Below are 25,259 nucleotides of genomic sequence, written 5' to 3'. Positions count from 1 at the left end.
TAAACGTGGGGAGAGCGGAATAAAAAGGCAGCTGAGAGAGTGAGTGAGTGACAGACAGACACACGTCAGTCTAGTGTTGGCGCATATGTCCAAGAATTGAGAAACTTTATAAAATTGATTGTAAACATTGCTGTGGCCATTAAAAGCCTTACCTGGAACGTCAAGTGCCCTGCTTCACGTGTCCTTCTAGGGAAAACTGTCACACTGGCACCAGTTTGACAGTTTTCAGCACTTGATGTAAGCGCCCTTACCGCTTTTCTCTCCCGGACGGGCGCTTGACCACGCCCCCGCTGCCACACCGTGTTTCGTTAAAGCCTATTTATTTTTGTTACAAGCCGTGTTTCGTTAAAGCCTGTGTAAAGTTAATTTGTTTCAATGTACCGGTAGGCACCTGCGGCTTATAGACAGGTGCGGCTTATTTATGTTCAAAATAATATTTTTTTTCAAATTCAGTGGGTGCGGCTTATATTCAGGTGCGCTCAATAGTCCGGAAGTTACGGTAATAATTTATTTTTAGATACACAAATATTTTTAGTGAATGTTTGTAATGTAAAATAGACACGTCACTTGGTTGAAAAGAATGCTTGAGCAGCTCTTTCTGTAAAAAGCATAGCTAGTCTGTCTCTCTCCGTGCCAGCAGCTCGGCACGAAAGCAGATTTAAAATCAGAGTTTGTGATTTCGCTGTTAATTCCAAAGACACGGATATGTGACACTTTTCAGCTGGGCACTTCATCAACAATGTATATGAAGCGGTTATCCTCACCTAATGTGCTGATAATCCAGATGAATAGCGAGCTAACGCTAATTACATTGCAGTTCCATTATATAAATTGCTAACATTGCCCATCTTACACAGCAGCCCAATATTATCAGTGATAGCTATTCTTCGTCTTCATTGCAAAAAGTCCATTCAGGTACGGCCAAACAGGTGATGACTGCAACTTGAGGCATCCTCTACATTATCTCCCACTTCCTCCATGATTAATAGCAGTTGGTACCAGATCTATTGCTGCTGATTAAGTTTTCTATGCACAATTTGATTTGATGGGAGTAATGAGACTGATTATTAGAGCTGTACTTCTGTTAAACGTTGTGTAAAGTTGTTTTAATTGTTGTTTTAAGTGTTGTCATGTCAATGAAGTTGTCAAATTGGCTATAACTTTACACAGAAAAGGTTAGCAAGTGATTTTATCACTCTAAAAGCATATTTACACACATATTGTTCACATTATGTGACTATACTTTTAAAACAGTGAGTATTTTAATGTTTACGAATTGGTCCCATTAACCTTCATTGTAAGTGCCTCACTGGAACCCAGATAAACTACAATTCCTAAAAAAATACATAAATTACAATAACGAGAGTATTTGTAATTTGTTACTTTATACTCAAGCTATATCTACATCTTCCTTTTTTCACTATAATTCCTATAGCGTTACCCAATGTAAGACAGCTATGTCAAATAAGACATTTTAGGAACAGTAATTATAAATGTACAAATGATATGTCTACATGTAATTGGACGAATGTCCTGAAACAAATGCATTAAAGGCATATTCTAATTTCAATGACACAACTGCATCTGCTTTTAATCAATCATTTCTTTTTCATACTAAGCAGGTTAATTCTACACAGAAACCATGGCTCAATAAAAAGCAATTAAAAAGAAACGTCTAGGTTACGTATGTAATCTCCGTTGCCTGATGGAGGGAACGAGACGTTGTGTAAGAGAAGCGACAATAGGGGTCTCTCTTGAGCGCCGATATTCACCTCTGAACTATGAAAAAAGGCCAATGAGAGTTGGCAGCCAGTATTTGCATGTCCCGCCCCCAGACATACGGGTATTTAAGCGGCGCAAATACGGGAGTTCATTCAGGATTTTTCTGAGGAGCCGGAAATGGTCCGGCCACAACAGTGGCTCGGCTCAGTGACGTGGCAGGGGAGACACAACGTCTCGTTCCCTCCATCAGGGAACAGAGGTTACATACGTAACCTAGACGTTCCCCTACTGTCGCTCTCTCCACTTTGTGTCAGAGAAGCGACACTAGGGGTCCACTTAAAAAGTGCCATGCGCTGAGCCGTGTACGTGAACTGCTGATACAGGAGCGAGCAGGTATTCTTACGTGCAGGATGACCAACTGTATCAGGCTGCATGTACCCTTCCCCAATGCCCCATTCAAGCCATCAGACTCCTTATCGTTACCCTGGAGAGGGGAACAAGGTGATGGCCGCCAACATGGGAATGGGCCAGCCTGGCTGGGCCTCTTTTCTCTCTATGTTTCTCGCATAGAGCAACTACGGCCGGGGCCCTTACACGTATTGAGGGAAGGAGGTCTTAGTCCTTCTTTCAGGGCGGAGAAGACCCTGCGGAGGCCACACCTACCCAGCAGGGGAGACAAAGTTTTAGTGGCAAATACATCAGATGGCCTAACTTAGGACCTATGTGGAAAAGTTGGTGTGGTGGTAGACCCAACCCCGTAGGGGGGATAGCGAACAGCACTGCGACTGAGGCAGCTGTAACTGCCTAAGGGAGACACAGGGGTCCGCTCGTGAGGGGACAGTACCGTGGCATTACACACAGGGGGAGTCCGAACAGGAGGCCTTACCTGTGGAGCACCTATACCAGTACAGGGTAGCTTGAGGTACCCACAGTGGCTTGGGTCGGCGAGTTCCTCCGCTGAACTGCGGACCCACGAGGGCTAGGGAGGAGTCAACCAGCGACCCAAAGATGGGATCTCCTGGGAACGGAGGCACACTGGTTTCCCTCGGTTGAAGGAAAGGGCGCAAGGCGCAAGCGATTCACCCGGTCAGATCGTCAGCGTGCTACCGAGTTCTACGGGCTCGGACCTGAGAAAACACGGGACGATACTGACTCAACTCGGAGATTATAGAATCTGGTGTTTCCCAGAATCTGGTGTTGCCCAGCCCGCTGCTCTACAGATGTCTGCTAGGAAGGTGCCCCTGGCCAGTGCCCACGAGGACGCGACACTCCTGGTGGAGTGGGCTCGAACCCGCAGGGGGGCACGGCCTGGGTGTGATAAGCCAATGAAATGGCGTCGACAACCAAGTGAGCGAGTCTCTGTTTGGAGACAGCGTTCCCTTTCCGCTGTCCCCCGAAGCAGACGAAGAGCTGCTCAGAGCGTCTAGTGCTCTGTGTGCGGTCCAGATAGATACGTAAAGCACGTACTGGACACAGCAATGAAAGGGCTGGGTCTGCCTCCTCCTGGGGCAGCGCTTGCAGGTTCACTACCTGATCCCTGAAGGGTGTGGTAGGAACCTTGGGCACATAGCCCGGTCGCGGTCTTAGGATCACGAAAGTGTCTGCCGGACCGAACTCCAGGCAAGTGTCGCTAACAGAGAACTCTTGCAGGTCCCCGACCCTCTTGATGGAGGCTAGCGCGATCAGCAGGGCGGTCTTGAGAGAGAGGGCCCTGAGTCCAGCTGAGTTTAGCGGCTCAAAGGGGGGTCTCTGGAGGCCCGTGAGGACGACCGAGAGATCCCAGGAGGGGAACAGGTTAGGCCGGGAGGGAGTCAGCCTCCGGGCACCTTTTAGGAACCTGACAATTAAGTCGTGCTTACCAAGAGACTTGCCGTCTACTGTGTCGTGGTGAGCCGCGATGGCGGCGACATACACCTTGAGGGTGGAGGGGGACAGCCTCCTCTCCAGCCTCTCCTGTAGAAACACGAGCACTGATCTAACCACGCACTTCTGTCGGTCTTCGGCTCGGGAAGAACACCAGTCTGCGAACAGACGCCACTTTAGGGCATAAAGATGCCTGGTTGAAGGGGCTCTGGCTTGGTTGATAGTATTTTTGATGGTCGGTGGTAGGCCGGCTAGATCTTCTGCGTCCCATCCAGGGGCCAGACGTGGAGGTTCCAGAGGTCTGGGTGCGGGTGCCAGAGCGTGCCCCGTCCCTGAGAAAGAAGATCCTTCCTCAGGGGGATTCGCCAGGGAGGGGCTGTCGTGAGGAGCATGTGATCCGAGAACCATGTCCGGGTGGGCCAGTAGGGGGCTACCAGAGTGACTTGCTCCTCATCCTCCCTGACCTTGCATAGCACCTGTGCAAGAAGGCTCACTGGGGGAAAAGCATACTTGCGCAGCCCCACGGGCCAGCTGTGCACCAGAGCATCTGCCCCGAGGGTAGCCTCTGTCAGGGCATACCAGAGCGGGCAGTGGGAGGTTTCCTGGGAGGCAAACAGGTCTACCTGGGCCTTGCCAAACCTGTCCCAAATCAGCTGAACCGACTGGGGGTGGAGCCTCCACTCTCCGCCGGGCAAGCTCTGCCTTGACATCGCGTCCGCTACCGTATTGAGGTTGCCGGGGGTGTGAGTGGTGCACAGTGACTTGAGTCGCTGCTGGCTCCAAAGGAGGAGACGACGGGCGAGCTGTGACATGTGGAGGGAGCGTACTCCGCCTTGGCGGTTTATGTAGGCTACCACCGTGGTGCTGTCTGTCCTGACTAGGACGTGCTTGCCCCGAATTAACGGGAGAAACCTCTTCAGGGCAAGAAAAACAGCCAGCAGCTCTAGGCAGTTGATGTGCCAGCGCAGCGGGCCTCGGTTCCACCGGCCTGCGGCTGCGCGCCCGTTGCACACGGCGCCCCAACCCAGTTTGGAGGCGTTGGTCGTAACCAGAATGCGTCGGGACACCTGCTGCAAGGGTACTCCTGCCCTTAGAAAGCAGAGGTCTGTCCAGGGTTTGAAGGCTTGGCGGCAGGTAGTAGTAACTTTCCCGTTGTGTGTGCCGCGGCGCCATGCTTGTTTCGGGACTCAAGTCTCGCGGAGGATGCCATATGCCCCAGGAGCTGTTGGAAATGTTTAGAGGGTCCACGGCGCCTGGCTTGAAGGAAGCGAGGCATTTCAGCACTGACTGAGCACGCTCGTTGGAGAGACGTGCTGTCATTGAGACTGAGTCTAACTCCAAACCGAGAAAAGAGATGCTCCGGACCGGGGTGAGCTTGCTCTTCTCCCAGTTGACCTGAAACCCCAAACGGCTGAGGTGCTTGAGCACCTGGTCTCTGTGTGCGCATAGTAACTCTCGCGAGGAGGCCAGAATGAGCCAGTCATCGAGGTAATTGAGTATGCGTATGCCAGCTCCTTGGAGTGGGGCAAGAGCCACCTCTGCGACTTTCGTGAAGACGCGAGGGGATAGAGACAAGCTGAAGGGGAGGACTTTGTACTGATACGCCTGGCCGTCGAAAGCGAACCGCAGAAAGGGTCGACGTCGAGGGAGAATCGAGACGTGGAAGTACGCGTCCTTCAGGTCTATCGCTGCGAACCAATCTAGATGCCAGACGCCAGATAGAATTTGTTTCTGGGTGAGCATTTTGAACGGGAGTTTGGACAAAGTCCGATTGAAAACTCGCAGGTCCAAGATCGGTCGTAAGCTGCCGCCTTTCTTGGGTACAACGAAGTAAGGGCTGTAGAAACCCTTCTTCGTTTCAGTTGGAGGGACAGGCTCTATCGCGTCCTTGATTAGAAGGGAGGTGATTTCCAGCCGGGGAACAGTCGTGGGGCTGAGGGCGGGGGTACCGCATCCAGGGAGCCGGGACTGTTTTGGCCTCCGGAGCTAACTTCTCGAACTCTGGGTCCGTTGTCTCAGGAGCGCCTGGGAGCCTTCCAGGTCCTCGATGGGGTCCGTGAGAAAGGGGGCGTACGCTTCCCGCGGTTCACTTGACGCCGGGGCCCTCCGATGCCGCGGAAAACTCGTCTGCTTCCATCGCAAGAGGGTAGGCAGACTGTGGCTGTGAGGCGAGTCGCCGCCACCTCGAGCGGGGATGGGAGTCAACGAGCGTGTCGGGGCGCGGGTGGTCCGAGGGGGCGTACCCGGCGGAGCTGCACCCGCTACCATCCCCGAATCGCCTCCATCGCCAGCCACATCGTCCTCAATCCCGTGGGAAGAAGGAGCGACGTGGGGGGGCGGCTGGAGTGGCTTGCTTACGGTTGTAAGCAAGCCGCGACCACAAAGTTGTCATGGTCATGTTCTCGCAGTGAGAACATGAACCATCCACAAACGCAGCCTCAGTGTGATCGCTACCCAGACACACGAGACAACACTTGTGGCCATCGGAAGCGGAGAGTACTCTACCGCATCCAGGAACAACACAGGGGCGGAAAGGCATCTTTAAAAAGACACGTCCTTAAAAGGACGTTCAACGCCGCTGTGTTTTGCTCTTTTAGAGGAAATTACTCTTTTAAATAAAATCACTCTTTTATGAAAGGAAAGAACTTGTGAGAGATCTTTATAATCTGCACTGTCGAAGCGCTCAGGGGCAGGAAATGCACAGCCGTGCAAACAGGAGAAAGCCGCTGTTGTGCGCCGTAGAGTCCAACAGCATGCAGCAGAGGAATGACAGGAACTCGGTGTGTAACACGCAGCAACTGCAGACACGACCATCGGCTCCGAAGAAATTTTCTGAATGAACTCCCGTATTTGCGCCACATAAATACCCATATGTCCGGGGGCGGGACATGCAAATATTGGCTGCCAACTCTCATTGGCCTTTTTTCATAGTTCAGAGGTGAATATCGGCACTCAAGAGAGACCCCTAGTGTCGCTTCTCTGACACAACATGGAGAGAGCGACAGAAGGGGAACATATGCTATATATAGCCTACCTTACTAATCCCTCTCCATTAAATCATAATACTGACTGTAAATATATGAATAAGTTAATAAATAAATAAACATAATCTTAGAAAATTCAAACAACAGTATTTTCACAATATATTTCTAACTGTACGTAATAATATGAAAAGTAAATGGAAAATTATAAATGGTTCAATTAACAAGAGAACACCAAAAAAATTAGAATCCAGAGTGGTGTGCGGAGATGGGGAAGGTGGCAGCTTTCGAGGATGTGGCAAATAGAAGGTAAGGGATTGGGGATGTGTTTGTCAGGAAATGGGATAATTATTTAGCATTTTTGGGGAACTCTAGGGGAGGGGATGGAGAGAGAGAAGTCTAGTTTAATTATGTATGTTTATTTCATTGTGTATGTGTTGTGTTTTTTCTCTGTTGTATATTTTTTAATTAATAAAAAAATATATATAAATAAAAAAAATATATACACAAGTCACAGATTCATCATAACATTCATACTGACATGTACCTTGGAATACCATGCAAATACCATGATTCATGAGTTTCAGTACCATGGTATTACCATCTGATACCATCATTGCACCATAGTACCACCACAGTCATAGTTCTGCATCATCCTACACACAGTATTCAAAAAGATAAAAATACATCTGAAGTCATTAGGTTAGTTTCCAGCTGTGTTATTGTTCCTGTGCACCCTAGTCCTCATTTTTGTCATTCTCCAGTATCTGTTTTGTACCTTCCTCATCAAAAAACAAACACATCCATCAAACTGTGGGTGGCCAGCTGTCAGGGCTTTAACTCAGTCTGGACACCTGACCTTCCACGACTCCTGGTTCCTGCCCCAGTCTGAAGAGGAACAGTGGGGCTGGCCTGCCACCTGTGAGTAACCAGAGAGCCGCTCTGAGGCCTGGGCTCACAGTAACACACACAGCCAGGTACAGTACACAGCAGAGTGAAACCCGAGAAACAAGGTCACTTTGTGTCATTAGCACATAATCAATCCAGTTGAATAAACAAAAGCCAGGGCATGACAAACAGGTTCTTTAGTGATGACCTATCTGTGCTGTTACCATCCTAAGCATTACTGCAGTCCATAAAAGTGTAATAGTTTTTGCCCACTTCTTCAGTGACATTGGTTTTAGAAGTTATTTTCCCATTTATTTGTCAAAATGGTGGCACATTATAAAACTATTGGATTATATTTATTTATTTAAAGTATAAAACAATATATATAAAAATATTTTAATAATTTTAAGATTTACAAATTTTAATTGTACTGGATGACAAATTTCCATCAAACTGAATTGAGTAATCTTTAAATGTTTATCTTTAAATGTGTTATTAATTCAGGATAATTCTGAAGGATTTGAAATTAATGAGGTGTATGAAATTGTACAACTTCATACATTTGAAACAAATCAGTTAATGGTAAATGGCAATGCAGCTACATTTGCTTTGGCATTAATTGAACCAATTTTATACAATGACAAATGTAACCATATTTAAATGAATCTAAATCTAAACCATTTGTTTAACCTTCTGAGAACCCTGTGTAAATGCTATGTATTTTCCATTCCGCTTTTTTATTTGTAACTAGTAGCCCCTAAGAAACACGCATAAAAAATAAAAAATAAATCCTAAAAATGTATGGCAACATATGTGGACAGCAGTACTAAGTTGTGAAACTTTAAATAATACCAAGCTATAGAAATTCAGATTTTTTATTCTCCATCAAATTTTTATTATGTTTCCAGGAGTGTTGGTTATTCATATTTTTGAGAAGTTGAGAATGGAATGGTGCTGATCAGTAGGCCCACGTGGAATCTGGAATCACATCATGGAATCTGAGTTCCACAGAACTAATCCTTCGCAAAGCTCCGCCCCCTTGGTTACGGTCGCTTGCTCTGACAAGTTCTGCAGAGCTCCTCATAGGAATGAATGGGAGATTGCCGTCAGCGGAGCGGCTTTTGGCAAAATATTCTCATAAACTGACTGGATAATATTCTTAAGTGGGCTGGAATGTAGAGCGACATCTTTACATAATGAGTAATTTGCTTGAAAACTGTGGAGACTGTGGATCAGAATTGAGGCAAATGATTATTACAGTCACTTGGAGAGAGAAAAGTGTCATTTAATAGTAATACAAACCTCACAACATTAGTGTCAGTGAAAAGAGCTGCTTTTAATGTCTCATAACACATCCACTAGTATGCTGTGAAACATTAATCAATACCTAAATGAACTAATTTTCAGTTATTAGCTTTAATATACCTTGTAGCAAATGTAGGTGTCCTTGCTGATGTTATACGTTCATTTTGTAATGAGGAATGACACACTTTAATCCATATGCTCTTGTCTGAGAAGTGGCCTCGGGGCTACAGTTGCTAAGACAGCATTGGTCAGAAACGCTTTTAAGGCGGGGTTATCAAAGGGTTAAATGAAATGCCCATCATTCACAAGTGCCCATTAATGTAACGTTTGGTGCCCAAGGAGTGGAAAATGACGAGAGGAGATGCAGGAGTAGGAACTTTTAAATCCTTTAATCACATAAAGAGGAGTTGAACATACGCGGGAGCGGAACAGACTAAAGGCTCAACAAAACAAACGTAACACTACTAACATCAGACTTCAAACATAATTCAAAGGACTGACAAAGCATGAACAAAAATGTAGAGTTTATATACACATGGACACTAATGAGGGAATGGCATACAGGTGAGGATAATAATGAAGTGGGGCAGTGGATTCTGGGAAACGTAGTGCTGGGGAAAACTTCAAAATAAGAGTCCTTGAATAAAGTGGAGACAAACTGTGACAATTCAATTAAACAATGCCTTTTTTTATTTGTTTATAAAACATTTTGGCTAATTTAATTGTGGTTTTAACTTCCAATAAGAGTGTAGTATTCTCATCACCTTTTCCAACATGCCAAAATTTGCACATAAAAGGCCTGCCAATTAGAAAAAACAAAAAACATTGAATGCTTACTACTTTTAACTCTTTAATATAAAAATACCACCCCCCCTGCCCCGATAGATGATGATACACTATCAGAAGTGTCAGTCATACATAAACTAAGATTATAATCAGAGATTATTTAGCAGAGATGGACCACTTCTATTAAATTCAACCAAGGAGCTCCGAGTGCCCAATGGTCAACGTATGTAGAAAGAAAGTCCCACCTTACAGTAAAAAAAAGCCAATCACCTTTTAGATACAGACTTCACCTGTCAATCAACTTTAGAACACGCATGCGCATTAGCTATACAAGCCTTAAAAATGTAATTTTTTGGTGTAATATGAGGTAAAGAAGCAAAATGTATGATTAAAATATTATCACATTTTAATGCTGATTTGAAATGTGTTCTTTGATCATAATCTTTTGATCATAAGCTGTTTATGAGATTTCGGTCTTTCCACATTCAAGTAGATAAGAGCTGCACTGTCGTGACTGGAAATAGCCTCCCGTGAGCGTTCCAAAGATGGCCGACAGTGGACTGACTTGGACTGAATGCGATGATTAGTAGTATTAGATATAGTCATATTTTTTAACATTTCAATTTGGGCCAGTAAGAAATAAGATTGTCCAAAATAATGAAAAAAAGACCACACTGGTTATACAATACTGACTGAGATTCGGTAGACAAAAGTTTCTCAAATGTTAATTATATTTTAAAACTAAATGTTGCACAGCTCTTGTTTTTTATTTTTTATTTTTTTTATGTAAATACAAGATTATGGCAAACTATTTTTTTCTTTTTTAATTTCCAGAAGAAAATAAATTTACATTTGAAATGTTCATTATTTGTGAATTCAAATCATTGTCTAAATGAATTGCAATGATAATGTATTTATGTATTTTTTAATAACATTATATTCAGACAAAAAAATTAAAAATACTTACGAACCAACCACTAACCAATAAGTTCTACATTATCTTAAACTATTACAGTAATCAATCTCATGATTTGTTATAGCCTACATTTATAAATACAGTTTCAATACTCCAGCCAATAATGCTTTAATGGAAATTATGTGGAAGCCATTGAGAACAACACAAAGCTGAAATATGCAGAGAGAGCATAAAACCTGTTTTAAAGAATAGAAATTGGAGGATGACAGAAATATACCATTTAAAAGAATACTAGTGCATCTGTGCCAAGAGAAATTGTGGGCATCTATACTGTAGATGTGTGCAAGTAAACAAGAATCCCACTTATAATGCTTACATAACTCAATGAGCTATGCATTCTGCGCTATTCCCAATTAACATCTTGATCCCGTCATCAAACAGAACCGTCTAAAATAGCACAGTGCTGTTTTCCATGAGGCTTTAGACCCACGTGCTGAAGATCCAAAAGCCTCCCCAGAAACTCAAACAACAGCCAGCTGCTAGGCAACCACAGCAGCCCCAGAGAAAGAAGAGCAAGGGTTTAACCAAGAGCACTGGAAATATTACATAAGATCTGACTTTGAGTGTTTGAGCTAGAGGGCTGGTACTGATATGGAATGCATAGAACAGAAAACAATGACTCAGGACGGGATTTCAAGATCATTCTTTATGGGAAGAATGAAATTTAACCAACAAACAGTGCAGCAGATTATTGGGCATACAGTTCAAATACTAAAATAATTTAGTTTAAAGTGAGCTGTGACTGGAATGATTCAAGAATTATTACCCTGAGAAACAAAAAGACTCATTTGAGTGTGTTTTTCAGCATACTTTCATTAAAAAGTGTTACATTTACAAAGAAAATCCTTCAAGTGTTCAGTCATTCTGAATTGAGTGTTCAAAGATATGCATTGTGGTGTATGTTTGTATTGGTGTATTATATTCCGTCATTCATTCCAATCATACACATTCCTTTCATGTACGTACACACATTAGGGTGTCAGAGTTCTCGTGGGATGATGGTAAAGGGTCGTATAGGGCAGCTGGACTCGAGCTCCAGTGCGGTGAGGAAGCAGTCGGGAGCCTGTGGACTGCCTTTGCTCTGCAACGCCTCCCCCAGCCCACTCCAGGCCTCATGTGCCGTGCTCTGGACCTGTATTGCGTCTCTCAGCACCTTCTCCCCGAGACCCACGCGGCCTGTGCGCACCAACAACTTCCCCTATGAACAGGAAGTGAGAGATAGAGAGTTTTTTTTATCCGAGCTGTTCCTTTTTCTTTTAAATTCTAGGTAAAAACAACAGATGCTTGTGGGGATGTAAAACCTAGATTGTGTTTACAGTCAACGTGGGATGCTTGTGATGTTGTGTTGACATTGCGCATCCTTCTATAAATGAAAGTGTCTTTGTATGTGTAAAGTGGAGAGTGGTGGACTCATAGTCCTTCTTGTTCTCTGCAGCTTTGCTGACAAAACATTGAAAAAACACCTTTCAGTAGACAAAAAACTCCTTAAAAAACATGTTTTCATTACAGTCAAAAATCAAATATGGATCTTCTCCGCATAAGATCTATTAATGCGGCAAGTTGTTATTAAATGGAAAAACTACAGGCTGTTGGCTATAAAAAAAAGGAGAGGAGATCTTTAATATGTCCTGCCCCAAGATATTGTTACAATAAGAAATATGTCAAAAAAGGAAAGAAAATTGAGCACATCAAGCCATTTCATAGGGTCTTTAATTCATTTATTCATTTCAGCTACATTTGAATGTGATTACCTGGTCAATAGAAGGACTCAAAGTAGAAGAAAGTTTAATATCTATTTTAATTAATTAATTATTTATTATTTATTATTATTATTATTTTTAAATTGCATGCATGTAATGATGTGTGTTTTTAAATTAAGAGAATGATTTTATTTTATATTGTTTTTTATTATTTTAATTTTTTATTTTATTTAATCATTAGTTATGTATACAGCAGGTGTGTAATTTGTGATGTGTGATTGTAAATTAAGGGAATTATTTTATTATTTTTTATTTAAATTACATGCACATATGTGCATTTATATATGTACATTATTTTTATATTATATTTAACTATTTATTTTATTTAAATTGCATGCATATGTGTGTAATTTGTGATTTGGTATTTAAATGAAGGAAATTATTATATTTTATTTTATATTGTATATTATTATTTTAATATTTTATTAAAATGTAATGCCTTTGTATGTATTTTTATTTGTGTATGTACATTTTTTTTATATTGTATTTATTTAATAATCTATTGTATTTAAATTACATGCATATGTGTGCATTTTTATTTGTGTTTTTAAATTATTTTTTATTTTGTATTTCTTTAATAATTTTTTTATTAACATTTCATGTATACAGTATGTGTGTGAAAGTGTGTCAGTATATATAACGTTACTGATGTTTTGGCAATGTAAAGCTTTTTAACATACCAATAAACCCTCTTGAATCTGAAATGTAAATGAGAGATGAATATGTATTCAAGCCCTGTTTTCATTTCCTTATTCTAAATTAAATGTGCAATGCTGTGTTTCAAATAATGGTGTAAGTGTATTATGCTTGTGCATTTCAATGCGTTTGTGTACGCCTAGGGTAAAACGGTGTCCTTACTTTCCCTAATTCTACCAACAACAGCATGATTTACTCATTGCAATTACATTTTCATTGTCTCCTCTATCAGCACGCAAGCACGCACACACACACTCACACACACACAAACACACAAAAACGCACACACAAACACACAAACAAAAACACACACACACACACACACACACACACACACACACACAGAAAACACAAACACACACACAAAACACAAACACACACAAAACACAAACACACACACACACAAAACACACATACACACACACACACACACACAAACACACACAAACACACACACTCACACAAAACACACACACACACAAACACACACACACACAAACACACACACAAAACACAAACACACACACACACAAAAACACACACACAAAAACACAAACACACACACACAAAACACACACACAAAACACAAACACACACACACACAAAAACACACACACAAAAACACAAACACACACACACACACACAGTTGTATTTGTCAGTGGTGGCACATGACTGCTGATTATTCAGCCACTTCACAAGCACATCAGAGATGAAAATTATTCCACTGTGAAGAGAGAAAAGCAAGACAAGAACTGTGAGACGCTCACAGATACAATGGCCCCAAAAATTATTTGGACACTTTGCCACACTTAAAAATGTTTTAAATTATATAGCAAAATATCAAAGCGAGTGAAATTTATTACGAAGAAATATAGCACAAACACTTTTTAAGAATAATATTTCACAAAAAAGAAGTTTGTTAGGTTTCAGTTTATAAAGTAATAGATATATTTGTTCAAAATGAAGACAAAAAGGACACTATTAGGACATTGTCTGATTTTCAAACATTAGTGGAACATGTTCATTGTTAATGTGATGATCTACACCAGAGGGGAATTGACTTTATACATCCACTAAAAGCTTTTGAATGAATAAAACAGCTGCAGAAATAGACTGACAGTTCTGTTGACCAATCAGAACTCGGCAAAGGGCTGGCCTGGTGACACTGCTGTGTCTGAGCCTTGTACCTGACTGGCTCAACAGTGGAACAGCAGCAGAGATTTGTCAAATGTAAATATACTTCACAGTCTTCCAGGAGGCTGGCCGCTTTGGGCAAAAAATGGCTATTCGACACATTCTGACAGCTGAAGATGCTAGAGGTGCTACTTGAAATCCTAGTGTAGGGTCACGACCTGGCCTGTATATGAACCCTACTAATCCAACGGGATACTGATCTGTTCCAGCTGGGATCAGTGCCAGCTACTAGACAGAGAACACGCATGCTGTGTTTGCACACAGACACAAACACACATGACAACACTATTCATTTACACACAAACAACTAGATTTGATAGAAAAACGTTTAAACTACGATAAGGTTCCGTTTGTTAACATTAATTAACAACATTAGTTAACATGAAGTTACAATGAACAATACTTTTACATCATATATAAATATAGGTTAATGTTCATTTCAACAACATTTTTCAAATCAAATACTGTATATGAGAACATTAGTTAATACACTATGAACTAACAATGAACTAACAATGAACAATTGTATTTTTATTAACTAACATTAACAAAGATTATTAAATGCTGTTAAAAATATATTGTCTATTGTTTGTTCATGATATCTAATGCATTAACTAATGCTAAAGAAAATTATTTGCTCATGCCTATAGGCCGTATCGAACGGGATGCAAAATTGTAAGTGTGTAGTTAATGTTTCAGGCAGGCAGAAGTGCGAATACACACTCAGTTTACACTGCATCAAAGATTTTCTGCAAATCCATTTGATTTCAATGGGAATCACTGTCCTAGCCAACTGAATTCAACAGGCTACATTGGTGACTTAGTGTAATGAAGTCCTCATTTGATTGTAACTCGGGCATCACCCTCCGCTGAAACTGCAATGTGAGCACCTCAATGCAAAAACTGTACAGTGACTTAAAGAGGGTCATGGAACACTACAACACATTTTTGGAGATATAAACAGGTATATATGTCTTTACCCTTTGACAAGCGAGCGCCGCAGGTTTATCAGTGTGTCATTGCTATGCACATGACCAGTCAAACTCTCAAACGCCTCAGTTGAGAGAGTTGATAGTCCTGTGATGCAAGCCCCCCCCCCCCACCACCACCACACTGCTGACAGAGGGACAGGACAGGCTTTCAGTCAAGGGCAACACCTTTTAAATGTTTGCGCAGCATGCATTTATTAATGTGAGTTTTGTGAGAAATGCGGTGAGGTGGACTGTGTCTGACTGGGACTCATTTGAGACGCGGTTTACATTGATTGTCCCAGACACAAACGCCATCCATCCATCCATCCATTCATCCTTAATGTAATGGCACTTTTCCACTGAACGTTACGGTTCGACTCGACTCGACTCTGCTCGCTTTACTTTCTGAGCTTGCTTTTCCACTGAAATTTAGTGCCGCCTCAATGTGGGTGGGATTACAGGCTGATTGTCATAGTGGCACCGCCTCTACTGCCGTGACATCATCTTAAACGCGAAACAAACATTACTGACCATAATCAATAACACAACCACTAGCTGTTAGCTACTAGCTCATTGTGCTGCATAAATCAGTTGTTGCATGGTGATTTTACACAAGTGTAACAGTTGAATTGGCCTCGTTGTTTTAGAAGCAAGCTTCCAGTTGCTGGTCAACTAAATAAAGTGAATCTTTCAAGCAGAGTGTAGAGTTAACGTGACAAAACGTACCATCCTCCATTTTGGATTCCAACAATGCCATGGCCAAGTTCAGGGCACTCTCCCTCCCATTACTCGCTGGTCTATTGCCATAGATAGCGTCCATTTGGTCGAACCACTTCCACTTTCTTCTATTTGAACCACTCCAGCTGTTGTGGTCCTTGATGGTTCTGTAGTCACTTTTAATTATTTTTTTACTTTTCCTTACACTCTTGGTAGGTCCAGCTGAGACACTTCCTGAAATACATTTCAGTTTCGTTCATCGCTAACGAGTGGACCGTCTTTTTTTTTGCGCACAGCCATTTCTTTTTACAATTTGAAAGTTGCGTGAACAAATGATACTGCTATCGCGGTTACTAACTTTATAACTAGCGGGTTGATGGCCGTGTCTCAAATCCAGTGATGCTGGTAGTGATGATTCTCCATGGCCTATCAGTGATCTGCAGGGCTTTGACGGCTCACTTGGAACCTCGACCAAGGTGGTACTAAAAATAGTACCAGGTACCAGGCACTATCCACAGTGGAAATCCCCCAAAAAGCAAGCAGAGTTGAGTCGAGCTGTACCGTGCAGTGGAAAAGCCCCATAAGTGTCAAAACCTAATTTAAGCACATATATTTGTGAATCAATGCCTTAAAATAAGTCTTAAAAGTTATTAAAGTGTCAAAAATGTTCACATATTTTCAATAAAGTGTATATGGCTTGGCATTTATTCCTGAATTAAATTACAGAAATAAAATGACCAGTGTCTGTGTGCTATAATGTGAGCTTACAAAAAAGTATATAATTTATTTGTGCATTCTGTCACAAGCAATTGTGAGAATCTTTGACGCTGTCACCTGTATTAGTGAAATAATAATGAGTGACTAATTCAGACAGTTGTTTTGTTCCCTCAGACTTTGGCATTCAACAATCAGTTGAACTTTGTCAGCTATACAGATCTTACAATTCGTCATACTTTATCCTGATACTTAGTGAGAACCGGCATGGGGAACTAACAGATGACTGATTGCTTGCCCCGCTCTTTATCCCCTGCCCTGCCCCACCCACTAGGGCCCTTGTTCTCACAGCTGTCCACACCCAATTGAGTTGTATTTTTCCAAAGAGTTGAGAGGCAGACTTGAGCTGAAAGAGGACTGTTTCATGACCCTTTAACGCTCACTACCTCCAGTATAAACCGACCTTAACACTCATTCTATGTCTCATTATCAGCTCTCTTGCACTGTGGAATACAACTGCCTGGTTGCTAGGCATCGCTTACAGGCCTGAGAAGGAGTGAAGTGTTATAAATAATGTATTTGCATGATCTAATCAACTGACAGGCTAATAAGAGTGCAAGAAAGAGTACCATAGAAACACAAAGAAAGGAATTACAGAAAAGAAAAGACACATACAAAGGCAGAACAAATATTATGATGTTTGTGTGTGAGGGTCCAGTACTGAGTCACAGCACACAGATCTAAGACTTACACTGAGTCTGACTTAACGCGGCTGACATCACTAAATCAAACATAGCCAGCAAGATGCCCTGAGCAATGACTCAAAACACACATTCATGTGGATCCCACTCCAGCAGATTCATATATGAGTTTCCATGATGTGTCTAAATCAGCTGTATAAAATGTGTGTGTGTGTGTGTGTGTGTGTGTGTGTGAGAGACAGACAGTGTATGGGTGTGTGTGTGTGTGTGCATGATTCCTCTTATCATTTAAAGGAATATTTACCAAAAAATAAAAAATTTGGCACTATTATGGTGTTTTGTTGGAGCTTGACAGTCACTGAACACGGTTTGCTTCCGTTATATGGTAAGATAGCAAACTGGATATTTTATTTAACATCTTGGTTACACTTAACAATAAAGTTCCAATCATTAACATTAATTAATGTATTAGTTATCATGAACGTATATTAAGCAATATGTTAGCAAACAATATTAAGCATTTGTTAATCTTTGTTTATGTTATTTAATAAAAATACAATTGTTCATTTTTAGTTCATGTTAATTCATAGTGCATTAACTAATGTTAACATATACAACTTATGATTTCAAAAATGTTTTAGTGTATGTTGAAATTAGCTTAACCAAGTCTAATAAATGCTGTAAAAGTATTGTTTATTGTTTGTTCATGTTAACTAATGTTGTTAACTAACAGTGGCGGGCCATGCATTTTAAATTGAGGCCTTCAGTGTGATTCATGCCATTAAGAAAACACAGTTTCACAATGAATAAGACACCCTATGCCTTTGGGCATCATACATTATCATACATTATGTTGCAGCTAACTAGTAATACCAACTGACATTTTAAAAACCCGTCCACGCAAGAAAGACAGAACTTGAAAGAACACTTAATGCTCAAGCAAGCCTAATTTGAACTGCAGCATGACTGTTTTATGAAATGAACGTCTCCTGAACAAACATTCAAAAATCATAATTTTTCATATGAACTTACCAAGGAGGTCTATAATACCTGGAAAAATCAATCTAATAATATTTGCGATTTAAATGTTGCTTGTAATAAAATTCGTCTCATCAGGGTACACAGTTATGCTGCATTCCATTCAAGTTGGATGTGGGATATTCCTACTTGATATCTCCGACCATAAATGCATTCCATTCCCCGATATTCAGAAGATGATGTTTAAGGAAAAATGTATTTACACTTAGAAAACTTCTGATGTTGCTATAACAATGCAAAAAGCACGTACCAATTTACTTGAAGTGAAAATCAGTCCTCCTTTCTTGTTTAATGCAGAACTTGTTTTCATGCAGAACATCTCAGGTTTGTAAATCCATAAGGATCTCTTTCTCAATGACGATAGCGGCAGTAATGACAGCCGACTGTCAGCAAGATCTCGCGCTCTTCGCTTTCAAATCACATCAGTTAAATCGCGATTGTGTCACTCAAGGCCAAATAAAAGGCCTCGACAAATAAATCAATCTGATTGGCTGATGAATCTGACAATCTTACATTAGTTGCTCATTCATTAGCACTGTTGAGGGATTTTGTAGAAATTCTGAAGGCCTGATGGAGTGCTCAGACTCATGCGCTGCTTCAGCTTCAGGCATGTGATTTTTTTGAAAAGGTTGTCACAATTTGTTTGTAAGCATCAAGGAATAAATTCTGACTGGATAAACATTTCATTTTTCACTATTTGTTTGTAGATTAATTAAGAGTGGAAAGTGATTAAAAATACATAGGCAAAAAGGTGATTGAGAATGAAAGGATGAAAAATAACTATTTATTTGGCATGTTACGCCAGCAGAGAAGGCTTTGCTGGCCCCGAGATGGAACCTTTTTATAAAGTGTCATATTTTATGTTTATGTTATGTTATAAACTTAAGGAAGATAAAAAGTCATTTGGCTGGGTGAATCTCACAAAACCTGAAAATACATTTCACCCCAAAATAATAACATTAAAATAACAGTTAAATAAATAAAATTATGCTTGTTTTAAAGATTAAAAAACAATTCTGCTCTGTGTATTTTCATGATTACCATGTACATTCCCCTTCCAACTCTTTACTCCAAGTGAAATGTACCACTTGCGCAAGAGAAAAATTCTTCATCTCTCCGTGAATGCTTATCATTGACCAACCAGAATTTATTCACAACTAATCAAATGTCATTTAGCTTTTACAGTCATAAACAACATAGATAAGAATTTACTTCGAACATCCTACTAGGAAAAGTGCAATGGAACGGCAGTTGAAGTCAGACTTCCAACTTGGAAACTCGTGAGGAATTCTTTAACCCTGATTTCGGCGAGATGCAGGTGCGTGACATCACACAAATATGTCAGCACCCAGGGAGATATACAAAGTAAGTGATAAACATTCACTTTATTAAGTAATATCGATAAATGAGTCAAATTTCCTACATAACATGATATTAAAGCTCAAACGTTTGCAGAGACAGGTTTCAAAACATGGTAAATGATATTCTCTTTTGATAATCGTTCACCTGTCGCACAAATGCGTTGCAGTTTTGTTTCCTTACACGTCATCTTCTGAGCATCTGGCAATGGAATGCCTTTATTGTCAGAAATCAGAGATATCAAGTAGGAATATCCCAATATATAAAACTCAAAACTAAAAACAATTATTATTATTATTATAGGCTAAACATGTTTTAAGTAATTATTTTAGTTTTCTCTATTTTATAATGAAATTGTGTAGTTTGAGGATTGTGTTTACAAATATAAAAGTGTCCCCCAATAAGTTCCAAAAAGGGAGGTAGAGATATTCTAAACAACATCACTGGTATCGAAATCAGGATCGGATGAGAGTTCAGGAGTGAAAAACAGGTATCAGTGCATCATTAATATACATATATATATATATATATAGTATATACAGTATATACTGTATATATGACTTTTGGTATAACATTGTCCCTGGACATGTTTTCGTGACATTCACCCAGGTTTGGAACAACATGAGGGAAAGAAAACTATGACATAATGTTCCTTTTTGGGTGAATTATCTCTTTAACTCCGCGATACCCTGTCAGCAGAAATGAGAGGCTCTGAAATTCATTGCTCATGACACCTCAAAGGAAGAACTGCTTTAATGAGAGCATTGCTGCCCTGCTGCGCTCAACGCAAGAAGTGTTACAATGAATAGAAATGAGTTGACAGCTCCTCGTTGAATCCAGCTGGCAAATTCACTCGATTTCAAACTCGTTCAGTCATAATTTACTCACCCTTAAATCGTTACAAACCAGTATGGCTTTCTTTCTTCTTTAACTGCTTACTTTTTTTTTTCCGTACAACTAAAGTGAATGGTGACTGAGGCTAACATTCTGCCTAACATCTTCTTTTCCATGGAAGAAGGAAGAAGGGGAGACATTTGGTTTAAAACAACATAAGGGTGAGTAAGTGATGACAGAAATTTCATTTCTGGGTGAAATATCTTTTTAAGTCTGATGGTTTAGTGCTTATCAGTAGTGCAATGTTCTAATGAAGGCAGGGTGTATGTGTGTGTGTGGACTATGCAGGGCATCACCAGCTAGCACAGAATTAGATCTCATCAGCTCTGGGAATTGATAGTGTACGTCTTTTGTCCAAAAATAGCGGGGAACCATGCTCTGATTGGCCAAATATAGTGAGAAAATGGCCTAGCTTCACTCCAGTTACTCCAGTGAAGATGAGTAACGAAGGGCCTGACATTATGAAGTCACAATAAGAGAAGAGAGTGGAGGCAGAGCTAATGTTAGCTCAGATATCACTGTGGGTTGTAAAGCTGTATGTATGAACAGAAAGCCACATGTGCACTGGCTCAGTCGTCATTCCAGGTCACCCTGGTCTCCAAAGCTTTTCTTATTGCCAAACACAAAACAAATATTTTTATATGCACCTTCAGATGTCAAAATGTATGATTCCGGTGTGTACGGTGTGTATGTGTATCACTCACCAGGTGCAGCAGTATGTGGTGTCCTCTGGGGTTGATGGCGAGAGCTTCATCATACAGGGTCTTGGCCTCTGCGTCGTTGCCCCTGAGCTCGGCCAGACGGCCTTTCAGCAGCAGCACTGAGTGTGAGGTGGGGAATAGAGTTCCTGCTTCCTGCACACAGAACTGAGCCTCCTTCATCCTCCCGTCAGCCACGAACAACTCCCCTGTTCACATATGACATCACAAAGCAGAGGCAGTGAGCACTCACTATGACATTGTCAATAATGTTTCTGATACCGTAATGGGTTTCTGTGACATCACACAGAAACATCAAAGACAGTTATTGAAGAAGTTGAACTTAAATCTTTCCCCAATGAAAAGTCAAATGTATTTGTCAAGAATCAGTGAATTAATTAGTTCTTTTTGTTATCAGACCTAAGAGAGAAAGTACAATTCCAATCGGAGAGTGGAATCCCTGTCTTTCGCTGAGGATGCCAACTGTACAGGGCATATCTAAATTTTAAATACATCCATAGGAAAACAACAACACAACCCTCCATGGTTAAAAATGTGCCTATATTATTTCCCCTCCCCTCATAATTTTAAAACACATGTCTCTGAAAACTTATTCTCAGCAACTTTACATCCAAACAAGACTTGCATAAAGGACTTACAGGTCCTTCTCAAAAAATTAGCATATTGTGATAAAGTTCATTATTTTCCATAATGTAATGATAAAAATTAAACTTTCATATATTTTAGATTCATTGCACACCGACTGAAATATTTCAGGTCTTTTATTGTTTTAATACTGATGATTTTGGCATACAGCTCATGAAAGCCCAAAATTCCTATCTCATATCATTTGGATGCACCCTCTACTTCGCATTGATCTGTGCCTAGGTAAGGATTTGTCAATTTAATTTTTGCTGGGATGGGGCTGTCCCATTTTCCACAAGCAGGAATCTGGTCACCCTACCCAAAACCTAACTCTAATCCTAACCCTAACCCTTACTCCTAAACCTGCCCGTACCTCAACCTCAGTAGTAGCAAATGTTCTTATATGTTCATTGTTGTATCCTTTACCATTTTACCATGTGCTTTGGATTTTTCTGCTATTCTACTGTTTGAATTGCATGTATTTTACCATGCACACCTGTTTTCTCTTTTTCTTTTCTTTTTTTTTCTCTGCTTGTCTACATCTCGCATCTCGACTGCATGGATTAGTTTTCTCCTCTGTGTTTTACATGGGTTATTGCATCAATCTCAAAACTCTGCTTATCAAGAACCCCATAGAACCACATCGATCTCAAACCCTACCAACTCAAGAACAACCACAACAACAACAAACAATTGCAGTTAGTAATTGAATCCGCTCATGTTATTTCTTCCTGCATCACATGCCACATGTTTACTATAGCTTCTTCTGTCAGCAGTGAGGGATTTACATGTGATACATGTAAGGAACTGACAGAGAAGGTTATTGAGTTAGAGACATGCATCAGACTGCTAGTGGAGGTCAGTGAGAAAGAGAAGCCAGTAGATACTGTTTCGGATGTGGGCAGTGCAGCGACCAACACACACACACTTTGGTTTCCGGCGGTAGAGCCCCACAGCAGGGCGTTTGGATGACGTCTCGGCAGCATACTCGCTCAGCAAAACAAAGCTACTTTCCCATTCCTGTTAGGGATTCCAGTCAATTCTCCCCTCTCATTGATGTGCCCACTGAGAATCATTGTGAAAGAACCTTTGTAATAGGTGATTCTGTTGCAAGGAACGTGGAAATAGAGGTTCCAGTCACTATTGTTAAATGTATTTCGAGCTTCTGACATCAGATCAAATTTACAAGTTCTGGCTAACGCTAAAAGTAGATTTTCTAAAATTGTTATTCATGTTGGCATTAACAATGTCTGGCTTCGCCAGTCAGAGATCACTAAAGATAATATTAAAGCAAAACCAATGTCAGACACTGTAATATGCTTTGCCCACCTCCCTGCTCGTCATGGTGAGGAGGTTTATAATAAATTAGTGTCACTGAATGGCATGATGTCTGAGTGGTGTCCGGAGAATACCACAAGATTTATAGACAGGTGGAAGAGTTTTTGGGGTAGACCTGACCAGCTAAAGAGAGACAGACTTCATCCCTCCAGGGAAGGTGCCGCTCTCCTCTCTAGTAATTTGGCTCATAGACTTAATAGTGATAGTATTAAACAAACTGGGGCCCAAGCCAGGAAGCAGACAAACTGGTTAATCTGAATCACTGCTAGCTGCCTAGAGACCTCACACAGGTCACATAAACTGCAACACAGAGGCCATACCACCTAGATATCATATAGAGACTGTGTCTGTTCCCTGAACTAGCAAACACAAACCCCTCACTAAATCATTTAGAAAAAAAAATATGAATTATTTTTCTTTTTAAGATAAACATCATATAAAGTTAAGGCTACTAAACATTAGATCTCTTTCTACCAAAGCACTAATTGTAAATGAAATTATTACAGATCATAGTTTGGATGCACTCTGTTTGACTGAAACCTGGCTTAAACCGGATCAGATTAGTTAAAATGAATCTACTCCCACAGATTATTGTTATAAACATGAGCCTCGTCTGAGGGGTCGAGGAGGTGTTGCTACAATTTACAGAACTAAAAGTTTTTGGTGTTAATCAGAGGACAGGACATAAATTTAAGTCTTTTGAACTAATAATGCTTAACATTATGTGACATCGTCAGATATAAATAATAAAAAAGCTGTCTTTTGCCCTCGATACAGCATATAGATCATCCAGGCCATACTCAGATTTCCTTGGTGAATTTGCTCATTTTCTATTAGATCTTGTAGTAACTATAGATAGAGCTTTAATTGTTGGTGACTTCAACATTCACATAGATAACGAAAATGACACATTGGGATTAGCATTTATTAATATTCTCAGACAAAATGTGACAGGACCAACTCATCACCATAATCATACGCTAGATTTAATTTTTTTGAAAGAACTTTTCTTTCGTCCACTAAAGATAGCTTAATTTTTAATCTTCCAAAATTGTATTGCATACTTAGTAAGCCAAAAATCTAGAAGAACTTGATGTAATAACAGAAAATATAAATACAGTCTTCTCTAGCACTCTTGATAGTGTCACCCCCTTCGATGAAAGATAATTAAAGAAAAAAACCCTGCGCCATGGTACAATGATCAAACTCATCATCTCAAGAGAGCAGCTTGGAAAATGGAGCGCAAGTGGAAGAATACAAAATTAGAGGTATCTCACAGAGCATGGAAGGATAGTATCTGTAGCTACAGAAAGGCATTAAAAGCTGCCAGGTTAGCATATTATAGCAAACCCATAGAAAATAACCACAACAATCCAAGGTGTTTATTCAGTACTGTGGCTAAATTGTTAAGGAATAAAGCATAGACTGAACCAGATATTCTGTCACAGCACAATAGTAATAACTTTGTGAATTTCTTTACTGATAAAATAGAAATCATCAGAAATAAAATTGGAATTATGCAATCAACTGTCACTGAACCTCAGAAAACAGTGTCTCATATATTTCCTCATGAGCAAATTAAATCCTTTGCTGTCATAGATCATGAAGACCTAACAAAACTTATCAAAGAGCAAAAGCAACAATATTTACAGCCGTAGTCAAAAGTATTGGCACTTTGGCAGTGACATAAATTGTATTGCGCAAAGTGTTCTGCTTCAGTTGTTGTGGTGTTGATTCACATAGTTTCTAGATTATTGTAAAGAGTGTTCAGATGCATTTTAAATAATTGCAAAAAGCTTCATTGGCCAAAAAAATTAACTTCATCTCAAAAACCCAAATTTCACAGTTTTTTGGCCCTGGCACAAAATGACCAGCTAACATAATTTCATTAATCATATCAGCAGCACTTGGGAAAGTGTGAACGAGTACTAGTCAGGTGAAATCACTCCATCATTATGATTGGATTATAAGAGCAGATTGATTGCTATAAAAGGAGGGAATCATTGTGTTCT

At 40.5% G+C, this 25,259-nt stretch overlaps 1 protein-coding gene across 1 annotated transcript in view; it reads right to left on the bottom strand.

The window, feature by feature from the left end:
• Positions 1-10,855: 10,855 nt before the first annotated feature.
• LOC127660683 (tetratricopeptide repeat protein 7A-like) overlaps positions 10,856-25,259 on the bottom strand; it is a 47,431-nt gene continuing 33,027 nt past the window's right edge. Inside the window, exons 19-20 of the mRNA XM_052151048.1 lie at positions 21,271-21,473; positions 10,856-11,719 (exon numbers count right to left, since the gene is read on the bottom strand). Of these exons, the coding sequence (XP_052007008.1) occupies positions 11,501-11,719; positions 21,271-21,473 (422 nt within the window). The 3' untranslated portion in view covers positions 10,856-11,500. The remainder of the gene's footprint in view (positions 11,720-21,270; positions 21,474-25,259) is intronic.

The sequence above is a fragment of the Xyrauchen texanus genome, chromosome 20 (genome assembly GCF_025860055.1).
Source record: "Xyrauchen texanus isolate HMW12.3.18 chromosome 20, RBS_HiC_50CHRs, whole genome shotgun sequence".
NCBI classification, from domain to species: domain Eukaryota; kingdom Metazoa; phylum Chordata; class Actinopteri; order Cypriniformes; family Catostomidae; genus Xyrauchen; species Xyrauchen texanus.
The sequence above is the reverse complement of the archived record's forward strand: the minus strand, read 5'-3'. Positions and strand labels throughout refer to the sequence as shown.